The sequence below is a fragment of the Balaenoptera borealis genome (genome assembly GCF_965194805.1).
Source record: "Balaenoptera borealis genome assembly, chromosome: 8".
In the NCBI taxonomy this organism is placed as follows: domain Eukaryota; kingdom Metazoa; phylum Chordata; class Mammalia; order Artiodactyla; family Balaenopteridae; genus Balaenoptera; species Balaenoptera borealis.
Window position 1 is genome coordinate 71,074,815 of NC_138865.1, and position 23,145 is coordinate 71,097,959.

Here is a 23,145-nt window from a genome sequence, read left to right on the forward strand (position 1 = left end):
AGGGCTACAGCTGCTCAGTCGCGGCTCCCATTCAGGTGCTGAGCACAGAACCACCCCTTTCCTACCCCCGCCGGGCAGCCCCTCAGGACAGCTATCACATCACCTCACATTAAAGGCAGCTCTGGGGTCCTGGATCATGAGTGAGGAGACCTGAGGGTGCTTCCAACAGCCAGCACCACCTCACTGTTCTCACCTGCAAAACTGGGAGGTTCGACCTCATCATCTTTTGCTAAAATCCAACTCTAACGCCCAGCATTAAGCACGTCCATTCCGTGGGTGAAAGCTCAACCACTTTGCATTTAGTCATGACAACCGTGGGGACAGTAGCATATGCCGTCAGTGAAATCGGGCACTTCTAGATTCATCGGCCTACAAAATTGCCAATGCTGAATGCATTCATAAAATCCTATTTGGGAACACAGAGGCCTCTACAAGCTGCCCAGACATCATGGAGGAACATGAGGGCTTCAACTCAGGGAGACCCTTCTGCTGACCTTGCCATCTGACCTTTGGGTAAAATGTAAACGCTCTGCACCTGGCCTCAGAGCTGCTCACATCCTATGTGTGTCAGATGACTAATACGTAAATAGCTCGTGAGAGGTAATAAGCATCCAAATGTGTGTTTCTGTCTCCTAAAAAAAGCAGAGTTTGAATGTAAAGGAAGGGTGAGTTTGCACAGGAACCTGCCACTTATCTGAGCTGCAAGTGGCCAAAGATCCAGAAGAAACAGGATGCACCATTTCTAACTTTCAAACTGAGATCACAAAACGTTATAGACAAAAAGATCTAAGCATGTTCACCTTTACCATTTTAAATCTAAACCTCTTTGCAAGTGTTGTCCAGCTACATATACTCCAAGAACTTATTCAAGAATTCACCTGTAGAGAAAATGCCCGTTTACAGATATGAAATGCCACCTACCTGTAGACACGTGTGCATCTACTGACACAGAGGTGTTGCTGTGAAATCTGCCTCCTTATCCCAAGTTGAGGAAGCATCATTTCCAGAATGCTCCTACCACCACTTCCTGAAAAACCTGCAACTGTTACTATGACCTGGCCACACTCACACATAAACCAGCCTTCCACTTGGGCACTAGGTCAGTGTTTCTCAAACTATCTGCAAGGAAGGGCCTGTTTTGTTTAAATTTTTTTTTCAGTTTCCAGTCCACCACAGTCTGATGCTTTTATAAAATACAATAAAAATGAATTACTAGAATCATAATCCAAAAAATGGAAAATAACAAGTGTTGGCTAGAGAAATTGGAACGCTCATACACTGTAGTGGAATGTAAAATGGTACAGCCACTCTGGGTAACAGTTTGGAGGCTCTTCAAAAAGTTAAACACAGAATTACCATATGATCCAGCAATTCCACTCCTAGGTATACCCCAGAAGAACTAAAAACAGGTATTCAAACAAAGACTAGTACATGAATATTCATAGTAATACAATGAACAATGTCAAAAAAGGGTGGAAACAACCCAAATGTCCATCAACTAATGAACAGATAAAATGTATATCCATACATGCAACCGTATTAGGCTATAATAAGGAATGAAGTACTGATTTCATGCTACAACTTGTATGAACCTTGAAAATATTATGCTAAGTGAAAGAAGACAGTCCAAAAGGACACATATTATATGATTCCATTTACACAAAACATCTACAATAGGCAAATCCATCGAAACAAGAAAGCAGATTAGTGGTTACCAGGGGCTGGTGGAAGGGAGAATGGAAAGTGACTGCTTCACGGGTATGGGGTTTCCTTGTGGGGTGATGGAAATGACTTGGAACTAGATAGACGTGATGGCTGCCCAACACTGTGACCTCCTAAATGCCACTGAATTGTACACTTTAAAATAGTTAATGGTTAATTTTATGTCAGGTGGATTTTACTTCAATATAAAAATGAATTACTAGGAAAGTGAAAGACAAAAACTACAAGCCCCAATTTTTTATTGATTCAACATAGAACCGCTCTGTCAAATTGCTGTTTACTCTTAATTCCTTTTCTTATCTCCTCTTAGACCAGTAACAAAGCATGCCCAGCCCCACTCTGGGGACCACTGCGCTACAAGGGGTGCCCTAGGGGATCCCACCCCACCTCGCTTACTCAGAGACATGCCATCGTCCCTGACAATTATGCTTCCACACACACCTCACATAAGCTAATCTTTATAATAACCTATTATAATAACCCCCTTCTTTAAAGAAGAGGAAAGGCGCTTCCTTGAACTCACCCCCTCCTCCAGGTACTGTCCCATTTCATTACTCCCCTTACAGCAAGACCCCTTCAAGAGCTGTCTACACTCACTGCCCCAATGCTTCTCTCCCACGTGCTCCTGGACGCACAGTCAGGGTATGGTCCCCACCTCCCCACCACAGGGGCCACTCATCAAGCTGCTGATCACTTCTACCTTTCAACAGCCCATGGTCAATTCCAGTCCTCATCTCATCTGACCTATCAGCATTATTTGGCTCGGTTCATTGAAATGCTTTCTTTACTTGCCTTCCTTAGTTTTCTTCCTACCTCATGGGTAGGAGAAGGTACCTACCTGACTCTCCCCTCTGCTGGTCCTCCTCATCTACCAAACTTCTCAACGCTAGAAGGCCTCAGAGCTCAGTCCTTGGTCCTTTATTCTTCTCCATCTATACTCACTTCTCCAGTTGATCCCACCATATTTAACTTCAAATGACATCTACGCAGTGAACGCTCAAGTTTCTATTTCCAGCAGGGAAATCGCCCCTCAACTCCAGACTTCGTACATCCAATTCCTACTTGACGATCCACTTGGATGGCTCACGTACATCTCACACTTAACACATGCAAAAGTAAACTCCCAATTCCTGCAAACCTGTTTTTCTCATGGTCTTCTTTACCTGAATAAGTGGAAACTCCGTGTTTCTACTTGATCAGATCAAAAATGATGGAGTCATCCTTCACTCCTCCCTTTCCATCCCATCCCAAATTCATCACCAAATCTTTGTGGTTCTATCTTCAAAACGTATCTAGAATTCAACCCTCTCACACCGTCATCACTCCCACACTCCCACCCCGACTAAGCCACTGCCGTCTTTTGCAAGAATTATGGCCACAGCCTTCTAAATGGTGTCCCTGCCTCCGCCTTGCACCCCTACAGTCTGTTCCTAAACAGCAGCCAGAGTGATCTTTAAAAACCACAAGCAGACATGTCACCCCTTTGCTGGAAACCCTCCAATGGCTTCCCACCTACTTGAGATAAGAGCCAAAGTGCTTGCAATGGCTCACAAAGTCTTACACAACCAGGCCCCACAATCTCTGATCTATGTCCTAACACTTTTCAAGACATAAAAAAAAGTGAGAGAATGGCTCCTAGACTTTTTACAAAGAAAAGCATTAAACAGTAGCAACACAGCAAAAGGAAAACTTTCCCTGTAATTCTTTTTCCCCCTACGTTCTATTTTCATGTTGCAATCTTCAGCAAAACCAGAGGAAAACCTTGAACTTGGACTCATTTCTTTGGATGGTAAAGAGCGGTTTATCTTTAAAGAAACTGAAGAAAAATGAATTTAATGGACAAATTTATACTTAAATAAGACTTTAGCAAAAACATTAAACCTACTGAAAAAACTGTTTTTCAAATTACTTATAAATCCCCACCTAAAATAATTGATATGCTATTTACAAATTGTAATTTATTTATTAATGCAACCAACCAAAGGACCTCAACTCAAACTTGATAGAACTGATAAATGTAACTGGTTATCAGCCAGCCTCTACCACCTTCTCACAAATGACTATACTGATGCCCCCGTCCCCATCCCCGCATCCTGCCACTAGCCTCAGCCCCATTTACCAGAGGGCCTAAATGGCCCCCACTTGTGTCGATGCCGATGATAAAAATGAGGATCCAATGCCCCAGGAGATGATCCTGAGGTGTTCCTATTGACCCCCAACTTTCTCTTTCCCCGCCCCTTCCCACCTGCTCTGTAAAAACGTCATGCAATGTAGGAGCCCAAGACACCATATATTTGGAAGCCGTAAAGCCGCATTTCTTTAAAAAATAAAGCTAAGGTTTGGATTTCCTATGAATCCACATTCTCCTTCTCCATGGCAATTCCAAAGTAGATATTACTGAGATTCCACTGTTATTTCTTCCTAGCTCACTCCCTCATGTCTGAAGTGAGTTAGAGAAGATCAGAAGGTTAAGCCTGAGGTCTCCTCGCACCACACTTTCAAACACACTCCTTCAAACATACGTATCACCAGAAAAGTTTCAGGAAATCCTAGGTGTTATTCACCCAGTCTCTCACTATGGACACTGGGGCGGCTGGTCTTTTTTTTTCTGGACCGTAACCTCTCTCCTTCTGAGCCTTTTCCTTTCCTGCCATAAATTCAAATGCCTATTGCTCCTCTCCACATTCCTTCCTCTCCGCTCTAGTAAATTTCCTCTTATCTTTTTGTCTTACTGCCTTGCTCTGAATTTACACCTCTGTCTCAAGAATGCCAATGCTTCTAAAAATATTCCACTATTCCTAGAGCAAGGAGCTCAGGCAATTTCTTCCTGAAACTAAGTTTCAGTCCTAATTTTCTGTATGAGCAAATGTTTTTTTAACTGCTCCATCCCTAAACTCTGGCTTCATGAGACGATGAGTTAGGATTGTGACCTTTCGGGACTGTGTTTTCTCATAGAGCAAGCTTACTTAAAAATCATACCTGACTCATTTATTCCTTTGTTCATTCACTCCTTCATTCATTCACTCAGCTGATGAAAAACAAATAGGCATCACAGCAGCTAAAAAGGTACATAAAATGTGTTCTCTGTCCTTAAGGAGCTTATAATTCACATAAATATATAGAATCAAAGGCAGTATGAAAGAAGGACCACATGGGCATACATTATACGGTATGAATATTTACATAAAGAATTGCGTTTGTCCACTCCTGATAAAAAGTGATTATTAATGGGTCAAAGTGCAATCAATAACGTGTACTTCAGTCTCTCTATAGTTCAAAATGGTCAGGTTCCCTCGACCTATGTATTCCATATTAACAAAATCCTTTATTTTATTTTAGTATGGTAAATAAAGCTTTTTTAGACTTCACTGTTCTGAATTTGGAAATCAAAGCATAGTTCTGATTCTCACTCTCTAAGCACTCGTTTTACCAAGAAGCCAGTTCTTTACAGAGAATCACGTTATTGAGAAAACCAGCTTCTTTTGTCTAGTAGAGTCAGTTCTAATAGTCGGTTTCTCTACCAACTCACTCACTATTGCCCTGATTTCCACTTACTGCCTCAATTGCGTATGCTTCTCATTTTCCTAGATCAAAAGATGATACTTAAATACAAAGAACTTAAAAACAGGGCCTGGAAACACAGCAGCCATAAAAGACCAGCCTATCATCACAGTGTAAACATTGGGGAGAAAGTTAAAATTGAAGTTGAGGAATTGTGTATTTCAAAGTGCTCTGGTTCATCAAACAGTCATTTTTTATTTTAAAGCCATTATATCAGAGTTATTTGCATTGCTACTGCATAAACTCTGAGATCTATTATATTCAAAAATGTTTTATTATGTTATTTTATTTCCTCCCGCAAAAGATGAATACATCTTCAATTTTAAATTGGAAAAGTTTTGGAAAACGATTCTTCAATATACAGAGATTCATTTCACCAAAAATATCAGGACTTGAACCACATTTAAAGGGCCCCTGATATTACATACTGATCCTCCAGAAAATACATTTTTAGCTTCTGATGGTAGTCTCTATCTTATTCTTATCACTCCACGTGTCCAGAAAAGAGAAACATGATATTAAGAATCTAGCAAAGCAAAATCATTCCATAACTGAATATTTTAAAGGATACTATACAACCTTTCCAACAGCTGCTATCTGGTAAGCTGTTAGAGAGGACCAGAGACCCAGTGCTGGGCAGGTAGCCTCTCTCCACCTCAAATCCAGGCTGCGTAACCAGGAACCTACCACTCGCTTTGGCTTCCGAGTAAGAGGGGCCGTCCTCAAAGGTGAAGATCTGGGACACGCTCTGGCCCAGGTAGGAGGGAGGCGGGTAGTAAGAATGCATCCTGTACTGGGAACTCACTGCGTGGCGGCTCTCCGAGTTTTTCATCTGCTTAAGAAAAAAGAAGGAATATATTGAAACCCAAGTGGCCTATTATAAGAACTACCTAATTCTTTAAATTAAGGGAATAGCTTATTAAAGTTGGAAGTATCCTCACCCATGAATATGCCCCTCCAGTGCACAGACCCTAGAAATACTAGAACTGTGCAGCCTGAGGTGCCTTTTCGGTGCTGGAGGCCCCTCTAAAGTACCCCTCTAATTCCATCTGGTCACAGGATGCTTGACCAGTAAGTACAAAAGAGAAGGGAGCCAACACAATCCCCTGTAACACTGACCAGCACATCTGACCAGGAGCAAGTTATTTAACTTCCTCACAAGTTTCCTCCTGGGTAAAACGAGCGTCTTACCTTGGTTACCTTACAGTGTTCACATCAAGAGAATATTTAAAAAAAAAACACGCAAGCCTTGTGTGAGGGTCAGCTGTTGTCGTCAGCATGAGGCCGTGCTGGATACTGTCGCTCAGAGCCCATTCCCACCCCCCTCCTATGCTTTTCCCTGTAGCAAGGAACGGAAGTCTGGGATCTGCTTCTTCCAGATGCTCCTGTCACCAGGCTTCCGGAGGTGATTTGGATTCTGCTAATAGGACATAAAATGAGATCTGGTAGGCAGAAGGGAGGCACATGCTGCTTCTCCAACAGTAGTGGCAGCTGACACTTGGCAGTCATGCATTTTTCTGGCAAACAGACCCTGCCTTTGGGACCGTCAGGCAGCTTTTAGGTAAGGAGCAGTTCCCGTAGCTTCCTGACCTCTCATTCAAAGCTAGAGATGGAAACTCCAGACTTAAAAGGGGTCTCCACTCTTGCTTTCCTGGCTCTTCCTGGCCACTTCCGTGAACATTAGAATTGTTCTGAATCCTGCACGGACCCTGGTATGAGCACTAAACACATGATCAGATAGATCTTCACAGCAAGAACAGCTGAACTAAGAGCTAGACTTCAAGTACGTATACTGCCTTTAAAAAACTAAATTCAGGTGGTATTAACTTTATTTAAAAAGTCAACATAAGGGAATGTTCAAGGATAAACCAATTCTGTTTAAGAATTAAGGCATAATTTGAAAATCACATTTTTCAATCAAATCTTTAGAATACTACTTGATAAAGAAAATAGTAGTAACTTGACAGAGCCTGGCAGGATAAAACTAGGTACTGGGCTTCCTCAAGATTTACTATGAACATCTAAATTCTGGACAGTTTCCCAAGTGATATAGGCCTAAGTAATATGGCTTCGCTTGGTGGAAAGGCCTAACTCCCTGATTTCTCTGTGCTAATCTGAGAAGCTCAAGGGATTCATTTTTGACCCTCCCAACTGCTCCCCAGCGCAGATGTCTGTTCTAATGGGTGGATTATTTCTTCCTGCAGAAGCAAAGAAGACTCCATTCCACTTGATTATTTCCTTACAAGTTAAGTTTATCTGGCAAGTTCCCTTTATCCTTTCCAGTTTGTTCTTCTGACGCATATAAAATGTTATCTCTTCTAACTCAATCACCCCACTTTCATTTTCTACCATTATATAAATCTTTACTAAATAAGAGGGCAGGCAAGCTGTCCTTGGAAATAGCCAAAGGGGAAAAACCGTCTGCCTTTATTGAGTGAGCCCAAGTCAGAAGCCATTAAGGAGCCGTGAAATCATTTAAAGTGAGGATCAATGGTCAGTTTACTGCACAGACCCAGTTATCAATTAGCCCAGTGCTTCCCAGGGCTCTCTTAATGTGTATTCAAATAGCCAGGGGATCCTGTTAAAAAGTAGGCTCTGATTCAGCAAGTCTGGGGTGGGGACCTCACAGTGTGACACGCTCTCAATCAGCATCTCAATCAGGAGATGCTGATTCTGCTCAAGGGACTAGAATAAATGATCATTTCTCTCATACTTGGAGCCTTTAGGGGCCGTGACCAAAGGAGGACCTTCTAAAAAAACTCTTTTGAACAACTGCTTTACAACCATCAACTTTCCACCGGAACTGAGGGAAGGTGGAAATGATGTAAAAAAACATTTAAATTTTTTTCATTCTTTTTCTTTCTATATATGAGATTCCCCAGAGCTAAAGGATTTCCTTCAGGGGTCTGCTGCCATCTAACATGGCTGCAGCAGGACTAACAAACTCAGACACACTTTGCATTAAAGAGCCATTTCTGCCTCCATAGACCTTTGTCAAGTCAATCACACAGTCTAAGTAATGAACGCTGAACTAGAGGCTAAGTGTCGACTTTTAAGTACAAAGCGCCGTGATGTAACCCAAGGAGCCTCCCCGCTCTGGGTGGTGAGTTGGGCCCTTCTCCTTTCAGTTTGACAATATCTTCCAGTAAGTTCTTCAGGGAAAATGCTTTTCCGTTTTTCCCACGTACGAGAAAACTGACAGGATTGACCCTGCAAGGCTCTGCAAAATACTGGATTTTTTTCTTTTACTATGAATTTTATGTAAAGCCTGTTTTTAAAAGTTTTCACTGTGAGTCTAGAGTAGGAATCGGCAAACATGTTTTGGTAAATGGCCAAAGAATAATTATCTTAGGCTTTACAAGCCGCAGGGTCTCTAGACAATCAGTAAATGAATGGGCATGGCTATGTTCCAATAAAACTTTATTTATAAAAATGCACCCTGGTCCTCAACCTTCACTCTCACTGGAATACGGGGAGGTGGGGACCCAGCATTGATGCCGGGGCTCCACCCCTAGAGCATCAGACTTCACTGCTCTGGGATGTGGCCTGGGTCCTGGGTTTTTTCAAAGCTCCCCAGGTAATTCCAGTGTGACACCAAGATTAGGAACCAGTGTTCTAGGATTACCTACATATTTCCCATACCCGGAGAAGTATCAAATCCCCAGTATCAACTAAAAAATGCAAAAGGTTAAGTCTGACAAACAGACCGGTCAACTGCTGCCAATCCCAATATGTATAATATAATATTTAAAAAGAGATTCAGATAAACTGTAGAGTTCTTTTTTGTCTTTCAACTAAAGCTTACCAGAAAATAAACACAATTTCAAATCCATGTATATGTTTTTCCTTAATTCCTTTTCTGTTTTCAGAAAGCATCAAATAACAAGGATTATTTGGAAATAGATATTGAGTTAACTGAACTCAGACTTTCTATTTCTCTAATGAATCCCTAGATGACTGAGCTATAAAAGACCTCCAGCAAAAGAAGAAAAAGATACAAAGGGTCAGACTCCACCTGAGATTATTAAAATGTGAACTTACTGAGGCCCCCAATCGCTTCACCGGCTCCCAACTAGAAGAATAATCTACAAATAACCATCCATGCAACGACTTGGAAATAAGAAAGAAGGCCGGTTTGATGCATTTCAAAGTGCACATGTAAACCTCTGAAACATGAAGTTAAAACTGAATCGTGATTCACCCAGAAAGTCCAGAAAGAGGCGTGGAAAAATGCGATTTAAAACTCTAGATCACTTCTTACTCCCTTCTAACTTAAAAAAAAAAAATCACAGCCTGCGACTTTGGGCTGAGACAAAAACGGGTAGATAAGGAGACCTTTGAAATGTCCTGTTGTATGATATTTTAAACCAGTAGTACTCAGCTTGGGGTAATTTGTCCCCTGGGGACATTTAGCAAAGTCTGGAGACACTTTTAATTGTCACAACGAGGTGTGTATGGGGGGTGCTACTGGCATCTGGTGAGCAGAGACCAGGGACGCCGCTAAGCGTCCTCCAATGCACAGGACAGCCCCACACAGAACTGTCCAGCCCAACATTCAGATGGCGCCAAGCTTGAGAAAACCTGCTTTCAGCTAACCTAATACTACCCCCTTGTGCTCAGTGTCTCACCTCCAGCTAAAATAGCAAAGTTCTACTGAAGGATAAAAGGTGCTCACAAACGAAAGGAACTGTTCAGTTCTGCTGCAAGGATATAACTTCTCTTTCCTTTATGCAATGCTGCCTTGCTTCTTCTCAAGATTTTATTTTTTATTCCTTTAAATTAAACAAATAAACCAAGTAAAACCTAAAAGCCCAGGATCCCGGTGAATTACGGCTACTATTATTATTAGCACGTGGTAGCTGGCAAGCAAGAGGCATGTTTTATACCTTCTTACCCACCCCAAGTCTCTGAACCAGAGTATGACCTACAGATGGGAGCTGGGCTGGCGGAGAACGTGCGCGGTGTCAGTATTCACCCTGGAGGAAAACCTAAGAGCTTTGGGTTTTATTTTATTAAACTGTTGAGAACATACAGCGCAATGAATCTGAACCACAGGTTTCCTTCTTATATACCACAGTCACCCTTTTTTATAATAACGATAAAATCCCAACAGAATGTAAAAATGTTTGACCCCACTTCCTTTAAAAAAAAATTCCTAAACACTACTCACTGGTGGTCTATTAACACTTCAGATAGGAAGAGTCTGGTCTCACACTGAATCGAACACTCCATCCGGGGAACAGTAAAAGAGATTCCTGAAAACCAAGTCCTGGTCTCGTTTATATCAAGCGGGGCTCAGCTGCACAGAATTAGAGTCGGCGCAGAAAGGGGATGGTCTTCACAAGAAGAGTGACTGTATAGGATAAATTTCCTAATTGCAAACTCTGATATTTAAACAAACAGCGTGAAGATCCCGCTGGCACTGACATGTGACTTACAGGCTTTTAACTGCAAAAGCCACATGTGGGATAAACCTTTGGTTTTAAGAACAGAAACCTTTTTATAAAACAAAGCAGGGCTCTTCGCAGGCTGTGGAATTCTAGGTCTTCTGGTGAGCTTAAGAGTGGAGGTTAGGGCTGACTTTTTTTTAACTCCTTATCAAAGAATTTCTTTAGTTTTAAAAGAAGCTTCTTTTCAAACTATTTGAATGGGATGCCTGTTCCCACGCTCACCTGATCATACACTGAGAATGCTCCTAGTCCGAGGACCTTAGACCTAGGCAAGGTGCTTTTTCCTAAAAGGCAAGCGCCCATCCCCCTCCTTAAATAGGCACCTCACTCATCCTCTGGGATGCCACACATCGCAGCTGGAAGGAGTTATTTTTAATGACTGCTGTTATACACACATTTCAGAGATGACTGAATCATCAACAGACCCAATGCTGAGTCATGTGCCACAAGCCGGCTCCCTACAGCTACAATCCTTCCCTCCCTTCTTCCTTCCCTGTCCCTCTGTTCCCCTGGAGGTCATTTTTTCTCCCCTAACTTCGTTAGGAGTTAACTTCCTCCACTCGGCCCACCTTACTTTCTCCTAGGTGCTATATTATGGAATGCCTTCCACTCCCCTCCCTAGAGTCAGGAAGAGAAAAAGGAAACAGAGGGAGACTGGCCTGTGAAGACTCAGGCCCTTGGAAGGGATTCCTGAAGAGCCAGGGGGACTCCTTCAGTGGGGGCAAGAACTGTGTTTGAGGGTCAGCACTTAGATGCTGGAGAACATAAGAGCTGTTTGTCCAGAAATGCAAGAGGTGCTCTTCCTCCTCAGAGAGGAGGTGGGAGGGGGAAAAAGGAGAGAGAAAGAGGATGTGCATGCAGTATGACAGAGAGGACAAACAATTTAAGAAGTGATACATCTAAGATGTTTAAAATTGCAAGCTCCATGTTTACCAAAGCTTCAGAGCCTGGGACACAAGTGAAAGCGAAACAAAACTTGTGTGGGTGAGCTTTTCAAAAAGGATAGAAGAAAAGCAGCTCAATTCCAGGCTGGACTAATACCAGAGTAGATTTTTAAAACAAAAACAATTAAGATGCAAATAGGGACTTCCATGGTGGTCCAGTGGTTAAGAATCTGCCTTCCAGGGCAGAGGACGTGGGTTCCATCCCTGGTCGGGGAACTAAGATCCTACATGCCACTGGGCAACCAAGCCCGCGCACCACAACTACTGAGCCCACGCACCTCAACTAGAGAGCCCGCGTGCCACAAACTACAGAGCCCATGCACTCTGGAGCCCGTGCGCCACAACCAAGACCCAACGCAGCCAAAAATAAATAAATAAAATGTTTAAAAAAAGATGCAAATAGCCCCACGTTTTAAAAAACCCAAACTAACTTCCTAAAACTTGTCACTTGGTTGTTCTCACCATCGGCATCACTGGCACAGACAGAACAGCTTACTCCTCTAGCCAGTGTTTTACAATATGCAGCACTGTGACCCTTCAGTGGGCCCCAAAGTAATTCAGCAGCTGCAATCAGCAAATACATATAACTTTAGGAACAGTATGGAGATGAATGAAATGAAACTGAATAGAGTTAAACAGAAATATGAGAATTCACTGTATACAATATGGTAAGAGCTGCTTTATGAAACTTTAATTTTGTGTTTATATGTAGGTATAAAATATACTGGATCACAATATAAAATATTTCTTATTGTGGGTCTTGGTCTAAAATGTCTGAAAGACATTGGTGTAAGAATCAGGTGACGGAAAGTAAGGACCTTCAAAAATAGGTACACAGTAAGAAAAAGCCAAACTCTGAAAATGGTTCCTTTTCCTGGAACCTGGGAGGGTTTTATGCATTTTCGGGGTTCACAAAAGAGAGGGGGGCAGTTCATGTGGAAACAGCCTCTGGGACTAGCCCAGTGCCTTCCTCATTTTTCCCAAACCACAAACTTACACAGGATTTTCTAGCTCTTAGGTTAGAAACTTCTATTTGTCTCATTCACAAATCTAAAACACAAACCCAACTGTGTGACTGACTTCCCAACTGAAGTCACACAGAGCCAGGCAGAAATGCAAGCATCGTTCACGTAAAAGCCAACAGGAAACAGCTTTGGTGAAAGAGCTGGTTTGTTTTTTTAAAATTGGGTTAATAACTATCAAGACATAGTACTCTCCACTCTAGCGTGCAAGTCTCTAAGAGCTTGACATTACACCTCTGCAGAAAGGTGGAGGGAGCTTTGGGAATGGTGACATCCTTAATGTAACTTTCCAGAGAAAACGTACCTTGCACATCTCACATCTAAGGGGGGTGGGGAGGCGGGGGGTGGGCAGGAAACTGTAGATACTTGAGTCCTCATAATGTAATCATCATGAACATAGGAAAAACCTGCTCCAAGACATCAAATCCCTTGGTTCAGCTCACAAGGGATTAAGCAGAGAAGGCAGGATGGCAAGGCAAGTCAGCCTCAGAAGTTTCTCTCTACTAAACCAGGCCACCTTTCCCATTTTAAATTAAGGCACCTGCATATTATATAAAGACCTAGTCATTGCTTTTGGATTTTAACAACTCTTCACATTTTCACTGTTCCAAGATCAAACTGGGGGTCTGAAAATGAGAAGAAAAGATGCCTGTAACCACACACTCAGGAACTTTGATTTTAGAACCAGAAGTATCAGAGGCATCCCCACTTTTGTTCCCATCTTGATGGACAAATTTAATTAACCTTTGCTACTCTGTTCCAACCTACTGTTTTAGACAAAACTAGTGACCCACAAACAATATGTTACCATCAGAATCTCAATGGCGGAGACACCAAGAGATATAGCCCTATCAGCAGTATCAGGAAATAAGCCACTTGGATTAGCCGCTCGAAGAAATATGGATTATATTCATGTCACACATGAGCTGTCAGAAACATTAGGATACTTTTAGCATAAATCAGCAGTATGAAGGGGATCTTATGAGTACTGAACATGACAGACTGCTTGGAGGGCAAGGTGAGCCTGTCTGGGGCCACCTTCTAAGTGTAATAAGCACATGCACACATGTACTTTACCCAAACTGGCATCAAAAACTGGAATGCAGGCTGGTGACCGTTGATGGGCACAGCACACTCAATTCACGGTGTGTTAGTAGCATGGAAAGGTGCTTCCCACTCCAAAACCGTGATGGAGAGCCCACCTCAAAGTAACCAAATGACACAAGAATGACCAAACATCTGTTGCCTTAAAGCACACAGAAGTGCATGTATGTGTGACTTAAATGTGGTTAATACAATCAGGACTAGAAGTCTCCTCCTATCTAACATGTCAAGTCTCTGAAAACATTTTGTAAGATGTCATATCTTATAATATCTTATATCGTAAGATGTAAGAAAACATTATATAACACCTCTCAGGGCTTCATACCAGGAAAACCAAGAAATGTGCGCTGTCCCACGAGGAGGGCAGAGAGGCGGGGGCAAACGTGCCCCCTCTGTAGTCAGCCAGGCAAACCCGGGTTCCAGCTCCAGCCCCCCACTTGCCAGCCTGTGATGTGGCAGGTTACTTCACCTCCCTGAGCCTCAGTTTCCTCACCCGCAAAAGTGGATACCAATCCCCGACGCGGCCGTGTTTCAGGGCTGAGCGGAGCAGCAGGTATGAAGGGCCCAGCACCAGGCTGTCCAGTAACTGTCCTGTCGCACCCCTCCCTCCCCTAAGGGTCTCCCGCTGTGTGGGCCTCAGTGCAGGGCGGTGGTCACGCCCAAGGACCCCTCTTTTGGGTTTGTTACCACATGAGCCCTTTTACAGGTATGTCAGGGACCTAGTAATAGAGAGGGAGACAGAAAAATCTGCCCGTTACATACTTCAAAAATTATTTTAAGTATATAAATGTTTGATATTTGAAAGAAAAATCCATTGTCTGAATTGTTTCTACTTTTCACGTTTAAATAAGTTGAAAAACCAACTCAAGAAACTACACTGACACCATCAAACAGAGAGAGAGAGAGAGAGAGACAGAGACAGAGAAAACGCTCCTTCCCCTTTTTGGTTGCATACCAGTACCCAGGACACAGAATGCTTACGTCTGCCTCCTTCTCTCAGTATTGGCTAAGAATTGCCAAAAAGAGTGTTTGTGAAAAGGAATGAAAAATGAAATGAGGAAATAATCCCCTTTTCCCTGTTCCTCAATCTTCTTACCAACTCCCCCCACCAGGAGGTTGTGCATCTCAAGGAGATGCCCTCGGGATCAGGGGTCTCCCAAGAAGGGGGGCGCTGACAGCAACCCGTCCTGGGTGCAGGCCGTAAGGGAGTAGAGCACTTTTTAAAATAATAAAACTCACTAAGTCAACCTGCTCCTACTTATCACCAAGCAGTGGCAATTCTAAACGACAGTAGTGATAAAATACTTGTCCTCACCCCGCCTCGCCTCGTCCCTGGGCACAGCACTGCACAGGGCCCACCTTCCACAAGCACCACAGCTCCCTGGGAACCTCCAGACTCTGACCACAGTGGCGATCAGAGAATTACATGTGTCCTTTCTCTCATCCGCCCACTGTGAGCTGGCACTGGAGGGGACAGTCTAGCGCAGGGCTAGGCACAGAGCTGGCACTCGAGGTATGAATGATAAATACGCGAAGGAGTTTCTTATGCACACTCTGTAATATGGAGATTTTTCATAACCCTATTCTTTTTATTTTTCTACTACCATATTCCTAATATATCTCCAAAAATAGGGCAAATCAGCCTCTATTATGCATTCCCTTGATTTTGGTCTTTATCCAACTAATGAGGGCCACTTACCAGGCCACACAAATATGGACTCCCACGAAATCTGAGACTCACTCATGCACACACACAAGCATTCTGAAAAGCAACTAATTTTATATCATAGTCACATCTACTTAGGAAAAAAAGTAAACTAAAAAGGCAAATGGAAATAGATAAGATTTTGGCCAGCAGCCTAACTAAATCAAATCTGAAAGCTTTTAAAAACTGTGACCTAATTATCTACTTTTCAAGCAGATTACAGAATCCCCAAATGACTATATCATTTACTAACCCGATGCTATTGTGTCAGAGATCGGATTGTGTAACGACCTCACGAGAGACTGATAATGTCCTTCCTTCTGCCTTCAGCTGAATCATGGAGTAGTCCCTGGAGCAGGCCAGCCCTTTCCACGGTTTCCCAACTCAGTCCAGATTAAACTGAACTCATGTAAGAATAGAAGTGACCCTGCAGGACGGCCCAGGAATCACTGGAGTCTCCCAAAGGGTCCTAAGACCCGAGGTTACCCTCCATCTGGATTTCCTGGGATGCTACTGGACTGCTTCAGTTGGGCTGAGAATCCCTTAGGAGGGCCAGGGCCCAACCCCTCCCCGAGATCCTCTCGGAGTCAGAGCTGCCTCCACCAGTGCCCAGGTTTCCAGAGGCCAGTTCCATTTTCTTCCGTAATCCACACATTTTTAACCAAAATACTCTGCAAAAATGACTCTCGTGTGCACTGCTGCAGTGAAGGAGCATTCCTCAGCCCCACCTCTCACCATCTGTGCTCAGCTACTAAAATACCCACCACCTCCCTTAGTTTTGGTTCCAGACCAAGAGTCACCAAGAATATTGTTATCGCTGGCACCAGTTCTTGCAAACAACCAGCCCTCTTGCAGGATCAAAGCATGCAAATCGTTCAATTTTCATAATCTGTGCAAGAAAACCACCATTCCTTCCAGGAAAGGTGTAATAAAAACCAGATGATGCCTGTGATGCCCACGGCTTGTACTCATCTAGAACGTGACAAGATAGCAATTCCTCTGTGACAGTGCGTGTCCACAAGGGGGTCGTTTAGAAACAGAAAGAGAGGACTGCATTCCCGTGCTGCAAAGCTCCGGGGGCTTCCCAGCGTGCCCAGGCCCACTGCTGCCCCACAGGTGCCCTGGCCAACAGAGCTTGTCTCCTGCAGATGTAGGAATATGATGTAAAGGCCCAAGAGAACTGGGTTTACTATTTCTTCTTAAACGAGAAGAACCTAATGAGGAATTATGTTTCAGAAGAGAAAACTGCAGATGTGGCTAAGACTTGACAGGCCATTTAAGGGAAAGTTTATAGTAGAGGCAATGCAACCCCAAACTTTGGGAAGCCTGACACCTTCACGTCACTGGCTTTAAACTTCCGGTGGTCTGTAATGACTTTTACATTTAAATGGAAGATTCTCCAAGACTGGTCTTCTGAGATGGGAAGCCCAATCCCTGTGTCCTCACTGTCCCAGAAAGCAGGACCTACTTGGGGTGCACGTGAGGGAGCCCCACAAAATGCTGAACTAGCATAAAGGCGTTAACAGGGCTGAGATTAAAAGATAAGAAAAGACCAAAACATCCTGTCTGGAAAGAGTGAGGTTGAGACAGCTGCTAAAGACAGCACACTGAAGACCCCAGAGAATTCCGCTGTTGTCATGGTGACACAATGCCAGGGCCTTGGTTTCCAGACTCTCTCTGGTCTTTGGACTAGTACAACTTTTGAAAAAGGAGGCAGGGGAGACAGGAACAGAGTCGCCAACTTTTTATATTGCCAAGTAAGGGCATTTATGAAAAAAAAATCCTCATTTCATTGAAGAAGTGTTGGAAAGGGACGGGCCCGATAAAAACAATTTTTTGAATTGATAATTTAGCTGTAAGAAAAAAACCCTTGTCCTTTTTTTCCTCATTTCTCTGTAAACCAGCACAGGTAACAGCCTGCATTCAGGACAGTGAAGTGCAAAACACATTCCCAGTAAAATAAGGAACAAGATGACACCAGCTGTCCACCACTGGTATCTAAACTGAATAATTCACTAAGAACATAAATTAGAACTTGGCGGTATTTAGGGGGAAGAAAAATGTCAGTATCAATATTTTTCTATGAAATGACTATCTAATCTAGAAACCCTAAAATAAGCACCTACAAAATTATTAGAATTACAGAGTTCACAAAAGTAGACGGATACAAAATAAATACACCACATTATAGCAACATCAACAGAAATGTATGTCTCTGTAATTCCCTTTTAAAAAACAAATTGGGGGGGAGGGGGTTAGCCCTAATAGCCCAAGGCAAATACCACATCTAATTTAATTTCCTTTTCCTGAGGAAAGAGATTCCTTTACATGCTTTAAACTGAACGCAGCCTTACAAATTCCTCTTCTACATGCTTGAGAACTTTTTCTTCCCAGAGGAAAAAGCCTGTCAGTGTCTGCTCACCAACAAATAGTGGCCAAAAACCAGTTTGCTCTAAGAAGGGAAGGCAGGGCTAGTTTATTCAGCCGACAAAGGGGGCGATGGGATTGGAGGGGCAGCCTAGAGGACCACCTGAGCGCTTGTAGAGAGAGCACCTCACCCAGAGAAAAAAGGCCCCAGGTCCTCAGGGAGTCACTTGCTCTTTCTCAGCCAGCATCACCCAGTACACTGAGGTGACCAGATGCACATTACCCCGGGGGCCTGGTGGTGCAGCTTACTGGCCTGAGGTGAGCACAAAATTTATCTGAAGTCCCCTACTTCGTCATCAAAATTGATGTGGATTTTGCATTCTACTACCTTCTCCCTGACATACCGTTCTTTAAAATTTAGAAATATTAAACATTAATGGTTTAACTAATTAATGGTTGGCTATTATAATTGTCTCCCTGGGAGTGGGAGCCCGGTTTAAGCCTCGGCCTCCTATCCCCCCACCCCACCTCTGGACCCTCCTGGGGGACCCTAGGGCACAGACACGGAGGCGCTGCAGCTGTGCCCGTACTGCACACGCGCCAGAAGTCACTTCTTAGCTCTTTGAGCTAACAGGCTCGACTGAACCATGCTCATAAAAAGAGGAGGCAGTGTGAAAACCAGGGCCCCCGCAGGCTGCTCGTACAGGACGGAGAACAACAGCGGGCAGGCAGCACAGTCAAGAGGGGCGGCGTTTACAGGTGCCCTGCTGGGCCCCATCCCAGTAATGGCCACAAGGGGCGCCGTTCTCCGTGCTCCAAGGCCTAGGTCAGATTCTGACTTCCTGCCTGCCTGTGTCTCAGTTTCAAAGCCAGGGCACTTAGATGATCCCCAACCTCCTTCTCATGTACCAAGTGATAACAGCCTTCCCCCAAGACCTACTTTTTGCATTTTTGTCCATTTGGTTCAGTGGTAGATCCCTAGCACATGGTGGGACCTGGATGCATGTTTATTTAATAATCGAATGCATTCCAGTGAGGTGCATAATCATAAACGGGCCACCGTATCTTGAGACACTTCAGATTGAGCCCCAAAAAACGACCAGAAGGAAGGAATCACCTCTGCTGCCATGTGCCCTCACCCCAACTGTGGCTGGAACGGTTGTCTCCACCTCTGGTGGCACAAGCTTCAGAAAAGCCAATCAAGGGGGTGCCCACCAGGGGGACTGAAAGGAGATCCCAGATGCAGCTCGGAGTCCTCCCATATTTATTTCTGTTCACTTGATATGTACCTCTCCCTTGTCAACCGGGTACAACATGTTTATTTAAGAGGTAATGTTGCCGTGAAGGAGTGCACCAGGCAATGAACAGCTTTTGCAGGCAATTAAATGCAGAAGTGAAATTGAGCTGCTGGTCAGTGGAACCAGCCATTCATCGTTGAGTTTGTTCCAGTGTCACAAATGTTATTCCTGTTTCACAACATGACAGCAATCTATGATTGGGCCACAAATCTGCAGAGGCTGGAGACAGACCCAAAGCGATTAAAGCAGCTCTCAGCATGCATGCAGGGCGTCAACACGAAAGAGCCTTGGGATTCTGGGATGCTGGCCCAGTTGACTGCTCTAGCTTTTTCTTTTTTCTTTAACTAGGTTTTTTACTTAGTAGGTGCTCAATAATTATCCGTGGCTTGCATGACTTTATAGGGAGACTTACAGGAAATCTCAACTCTACAATAAAAAGTCAATGATTTCTTTTTGTAAATAATTCAGTACCCTCCCCACTAATCTCTAAGAAGTCTGGCTTTAAAAAATTATGACAATCTCCACTAGAGTCGATTTTTTCTAGGAATCACAAAGCAGCTCTTTGTTCTGAAAACTTTTCATGCTGCTCCCCCCAAACACACTGTTACCCAAAGCAGCAAGGGAAGGAGGATAACATAAAAGTTATCGCTCTGGTGAAGAGTCAGAAGGGAAGTCGGGTCCTAGCAACAGAGTCAAGACAGTAGATGGAGGAGATGTTGCCTAAGATTCAGGCCCTTCAGGTAGAGCTGTGGTCAGACCGGGTGGGGGGGAAGGTCTAGTGAGACAGACCAGCTCAGTGACCTCCAGGCGCAGCTATGGGACACCTTCCAAAAGGAGACAGGAAAGCATGGCTACAACCAAGAGAGGATCCCTCCCCTGCCCTCCCCAGGAGGCTTCCACCAGAAGAGGGCAAGGCACTGTCTGAAGAGCAGAGCCAGGGCGCCCTCCTGAAACAACAGGAATAGCAAGGTCAGGGGGAGGCCCTGCCCCAGATCACTGTTCCCTAAACCTCTGCCATAGCGACTTGGTGAAAAAGTGAGCTGTACAGTACCTATCCCTTAAACATTGGTTATAAGTATTATTTGTAGGTGTTTTCTATTTAATACTTCTTTATAACACATACATCTTAATAGACATATTTTACACCATAATCTTTGTCTATGCTTCCAGTTTTCAATTTCCTAAGTAGATCAAATTCTTCCCCATCCTTGATAAAAATTACTCCGTATACATTCCTACTCGGTCCATATTCACGTCATGGTCTTTCAACAATAACAAAAATGTGCATTATGTATACCCCATCTTATTACAAAGGGGATCGGAGGTAGCTAACTAAAATACATATGAACAAAAGGCTGAAAATTAAAATAGATTTCAAAAAAGAGTAGGGCCAAGAGAAAATAATGGTTAATGAAATAAATTCACAAGAAGTTAATATCAGCATCGCATTTGTTGGTACACACAGAAACTTCCACATACACTTCAGTCATTATGCTGCCTTATATATTCAGGCAACAGTTCTGTGAAGGTGGTACTATGCCCACTTGACAGACAAAACTACTGAGTTTCAGACAGTTAAGTATTTTCCTCAAGGCTACGGAACAGTTAAATCACAAGTTAGAATTGAATATAGAACTCCAAGCGCCAGACTCCGTGTGTCTCAAAACACACAGTACTGTTTCCCTAAATCTACAGGCCTGGTTTCTGGACAAGGCTCTGTCCCCAACTAGCTGTGGGTGCGGAGCAGATCCCCAGCTCCGGATCTCAGTCTTCCCTGCAGCAGGACGGGGGTGAAAGGGACCTCTGTAAGATCCATTTCGGCTCTGACCATCACTGGACTGACTGACCATCACTGGACTGACTTTCAACTGTCCTTTTGCAAAATGATGGCTTATATGGATGTTGGCTCTTCTATTTTTAACATTAGAGTTTAGGTCCAAGAGAAATAATTTTTGTGGGTGTTGACTATAAGGTTGTAAGTCAAGCTCGGGGTCAGGTCTGGTTACAAGATTAATCCACAGACTCGTAAAATGTCTGCAGAATAATTTGTTAGATGGGAATATATTACCAATGGTGAAACTGGCTAGGAAATAGATTGAGTCAGACTTAGAAGGGATGGAGAGGCCATGTGGTCAGGCCCCCTTATCTCAATTGTTTGGATCACCTTTCATGTTACACACACACTGCAGGGGTGCCTACATATGTTTTATGAAATCACATTCAAAGAAGATCTGGGGGCTTCCCTGGTGGCGCAGGCGTTAAGAATCCGCCTGCCAATGCGGGAGACGCGGGTTCAAACCCTGGTCAAGGAAGATCCCACATGCCGCAGAGCAACTAAGCCCATGCGCCACAACTACTGAGCCTGCGCTCTAGAGCCTGCGAGCCACAACTACTGAGCCCGCGTGCCTAGAGCCTGTGCTCTGCAACAAAGAGAAGCCCACGCACCGCAATGAAGAGTAGCCCCCGCTCGCCGCAACTAGAGAAAGCCCACGCGCAGCAACGAAGACCCAACGCAGCCAAAAATAAATAAAATAAAAAATAAATTTAGGACTTCCCTGGTGGCGCAGTGGTTGGGAGTCTGCCTGCCAATGCAGGGGATATGGGTTCGAGCCCTGGTCCGGGTGGATCCCACATGCCGCGGAGCAGCTAGGCCCGTGCGCCACAACTAATAAGCCTGCGCTCTAGAGCCCGCGAGCCACATCTGCTGAGCCCGCATGCCACAACTACTGAGTCCGCACGCCAGGAGCCTGTGCTCCGCAACGGGAGAGGCCACTGCAGTGAGAAGCCCGCACACCGCAACAAAGAGTAGCCCCTGCTCGCCGCAGCAACTAACCCCAATGCAGCCATAAATAAATACATAAATAAATAAATAAATAAATAAATTTATTTTTAAAAAAAGAGAAAAAGAAAATCTGTACGCAGATTCCAAAAGCAACTTCCAAACTGCAAAGAATTCAGCATATTTTAAACACTAATGGCCAAGACCGAGAATTTCAGGAAAAGTGTCAGGGACTCTGTTCTCTGCTATCTGAAGTGACCACACCTCAGCACTGTTCTAGAAGTTTCTGCTTATTTTCCAACCTCCACAAGTGAGGAGAGACAATCAGAAGAGGAATCCAAGAAGACCCCCAATAAAAAGCAAAGGACACAGGTAGGAATTGCAAGCCCTAAAGAGCTAAAGAGGGTGTCAGTATTCGTACTTAACTGATGGCCGTCTCTGTAGCTCCGAGTCTGTTGCAGACCCAGTGTTAACCAGACGGTGCTGGGAAACACACTTTGGAGCCAGACAGCTATAGTTTCAAACTCCAGCTCTCCATCTGGTGACTGTGTGACCGTGGTGGCCCTCTGAGTCTCCATGTCCTCACCTGTAAAAAGGGGACAATACCATCTGCCTCCCAGGGCTGCGGGGAGGATTCACGGCTCCACAAATGGTAACAATCAGGATGGGTGTTATTACTAACTAAGAGGAACAGGCATCAACCACAGTAGCAGAGAAGGACCTATTTCTGCAAAATAATTTGTTAGATGGGAATATATTACCAATGGTGAAACTGACTAGGAAATAGATTGAGGCCAGAACTCCTTGAAAACAAACGCTTATGTTAAATGAGGCCTCGGCTTCTCTCCTGGGCCTCTAACCAGGGGCCCCTCTCTCCAGTCTAGTAAGCGGTGGTTCTAGAAAAGGCGCCAACAGCATCAAGACTGCAGGCCCCCCACATGACTAAGAAAGTTGGGGTAACATTTTTCCTCTCACCCTTGGCAGCAGGGGTACAAGAACTTGCCCTTGGGGGGATCTCTCCTTGTACACAGCGGCTGAGGCAGCACTCGAAAACCAGGCAACGCTGCTGCCCGAGAGAATGTCCCCTCGTGGCTGTCCCTGGTCCCCCAGAGGGTGGACCTTGGCAAGGGACCTCCAAGGAAACCCAAGACTTCTGCTACACCCTCCCCAGGTCTTCCAGGTGGAGTTAAGAA

At 44.1% G+C, this 23,145-nt stretch overlaps 1 protein-coding gene across 1 annotated transcript in view; it reads right to left on the reverse strand.

The window, feature by feature from the left end:
- Positions 1–23,145, reverse strand: part of DMRT1 (doublesex and mab-3 related transcription factor 1) — a 154,896-nt gene that overhangs the window by 57,290 nt on the left and 74,461 nt on the right. Inside the window, exon 4 of the mRNA XM_082403693.1 lies at positions 5,971–6,115. Coding sequence (XP_082259819.1) covers positions 5,971–6,115 — 145 coding nt within the window. The remainder of the gene's footprint in view (positions 1–5,970; positions 6,116–23,145) is intronic.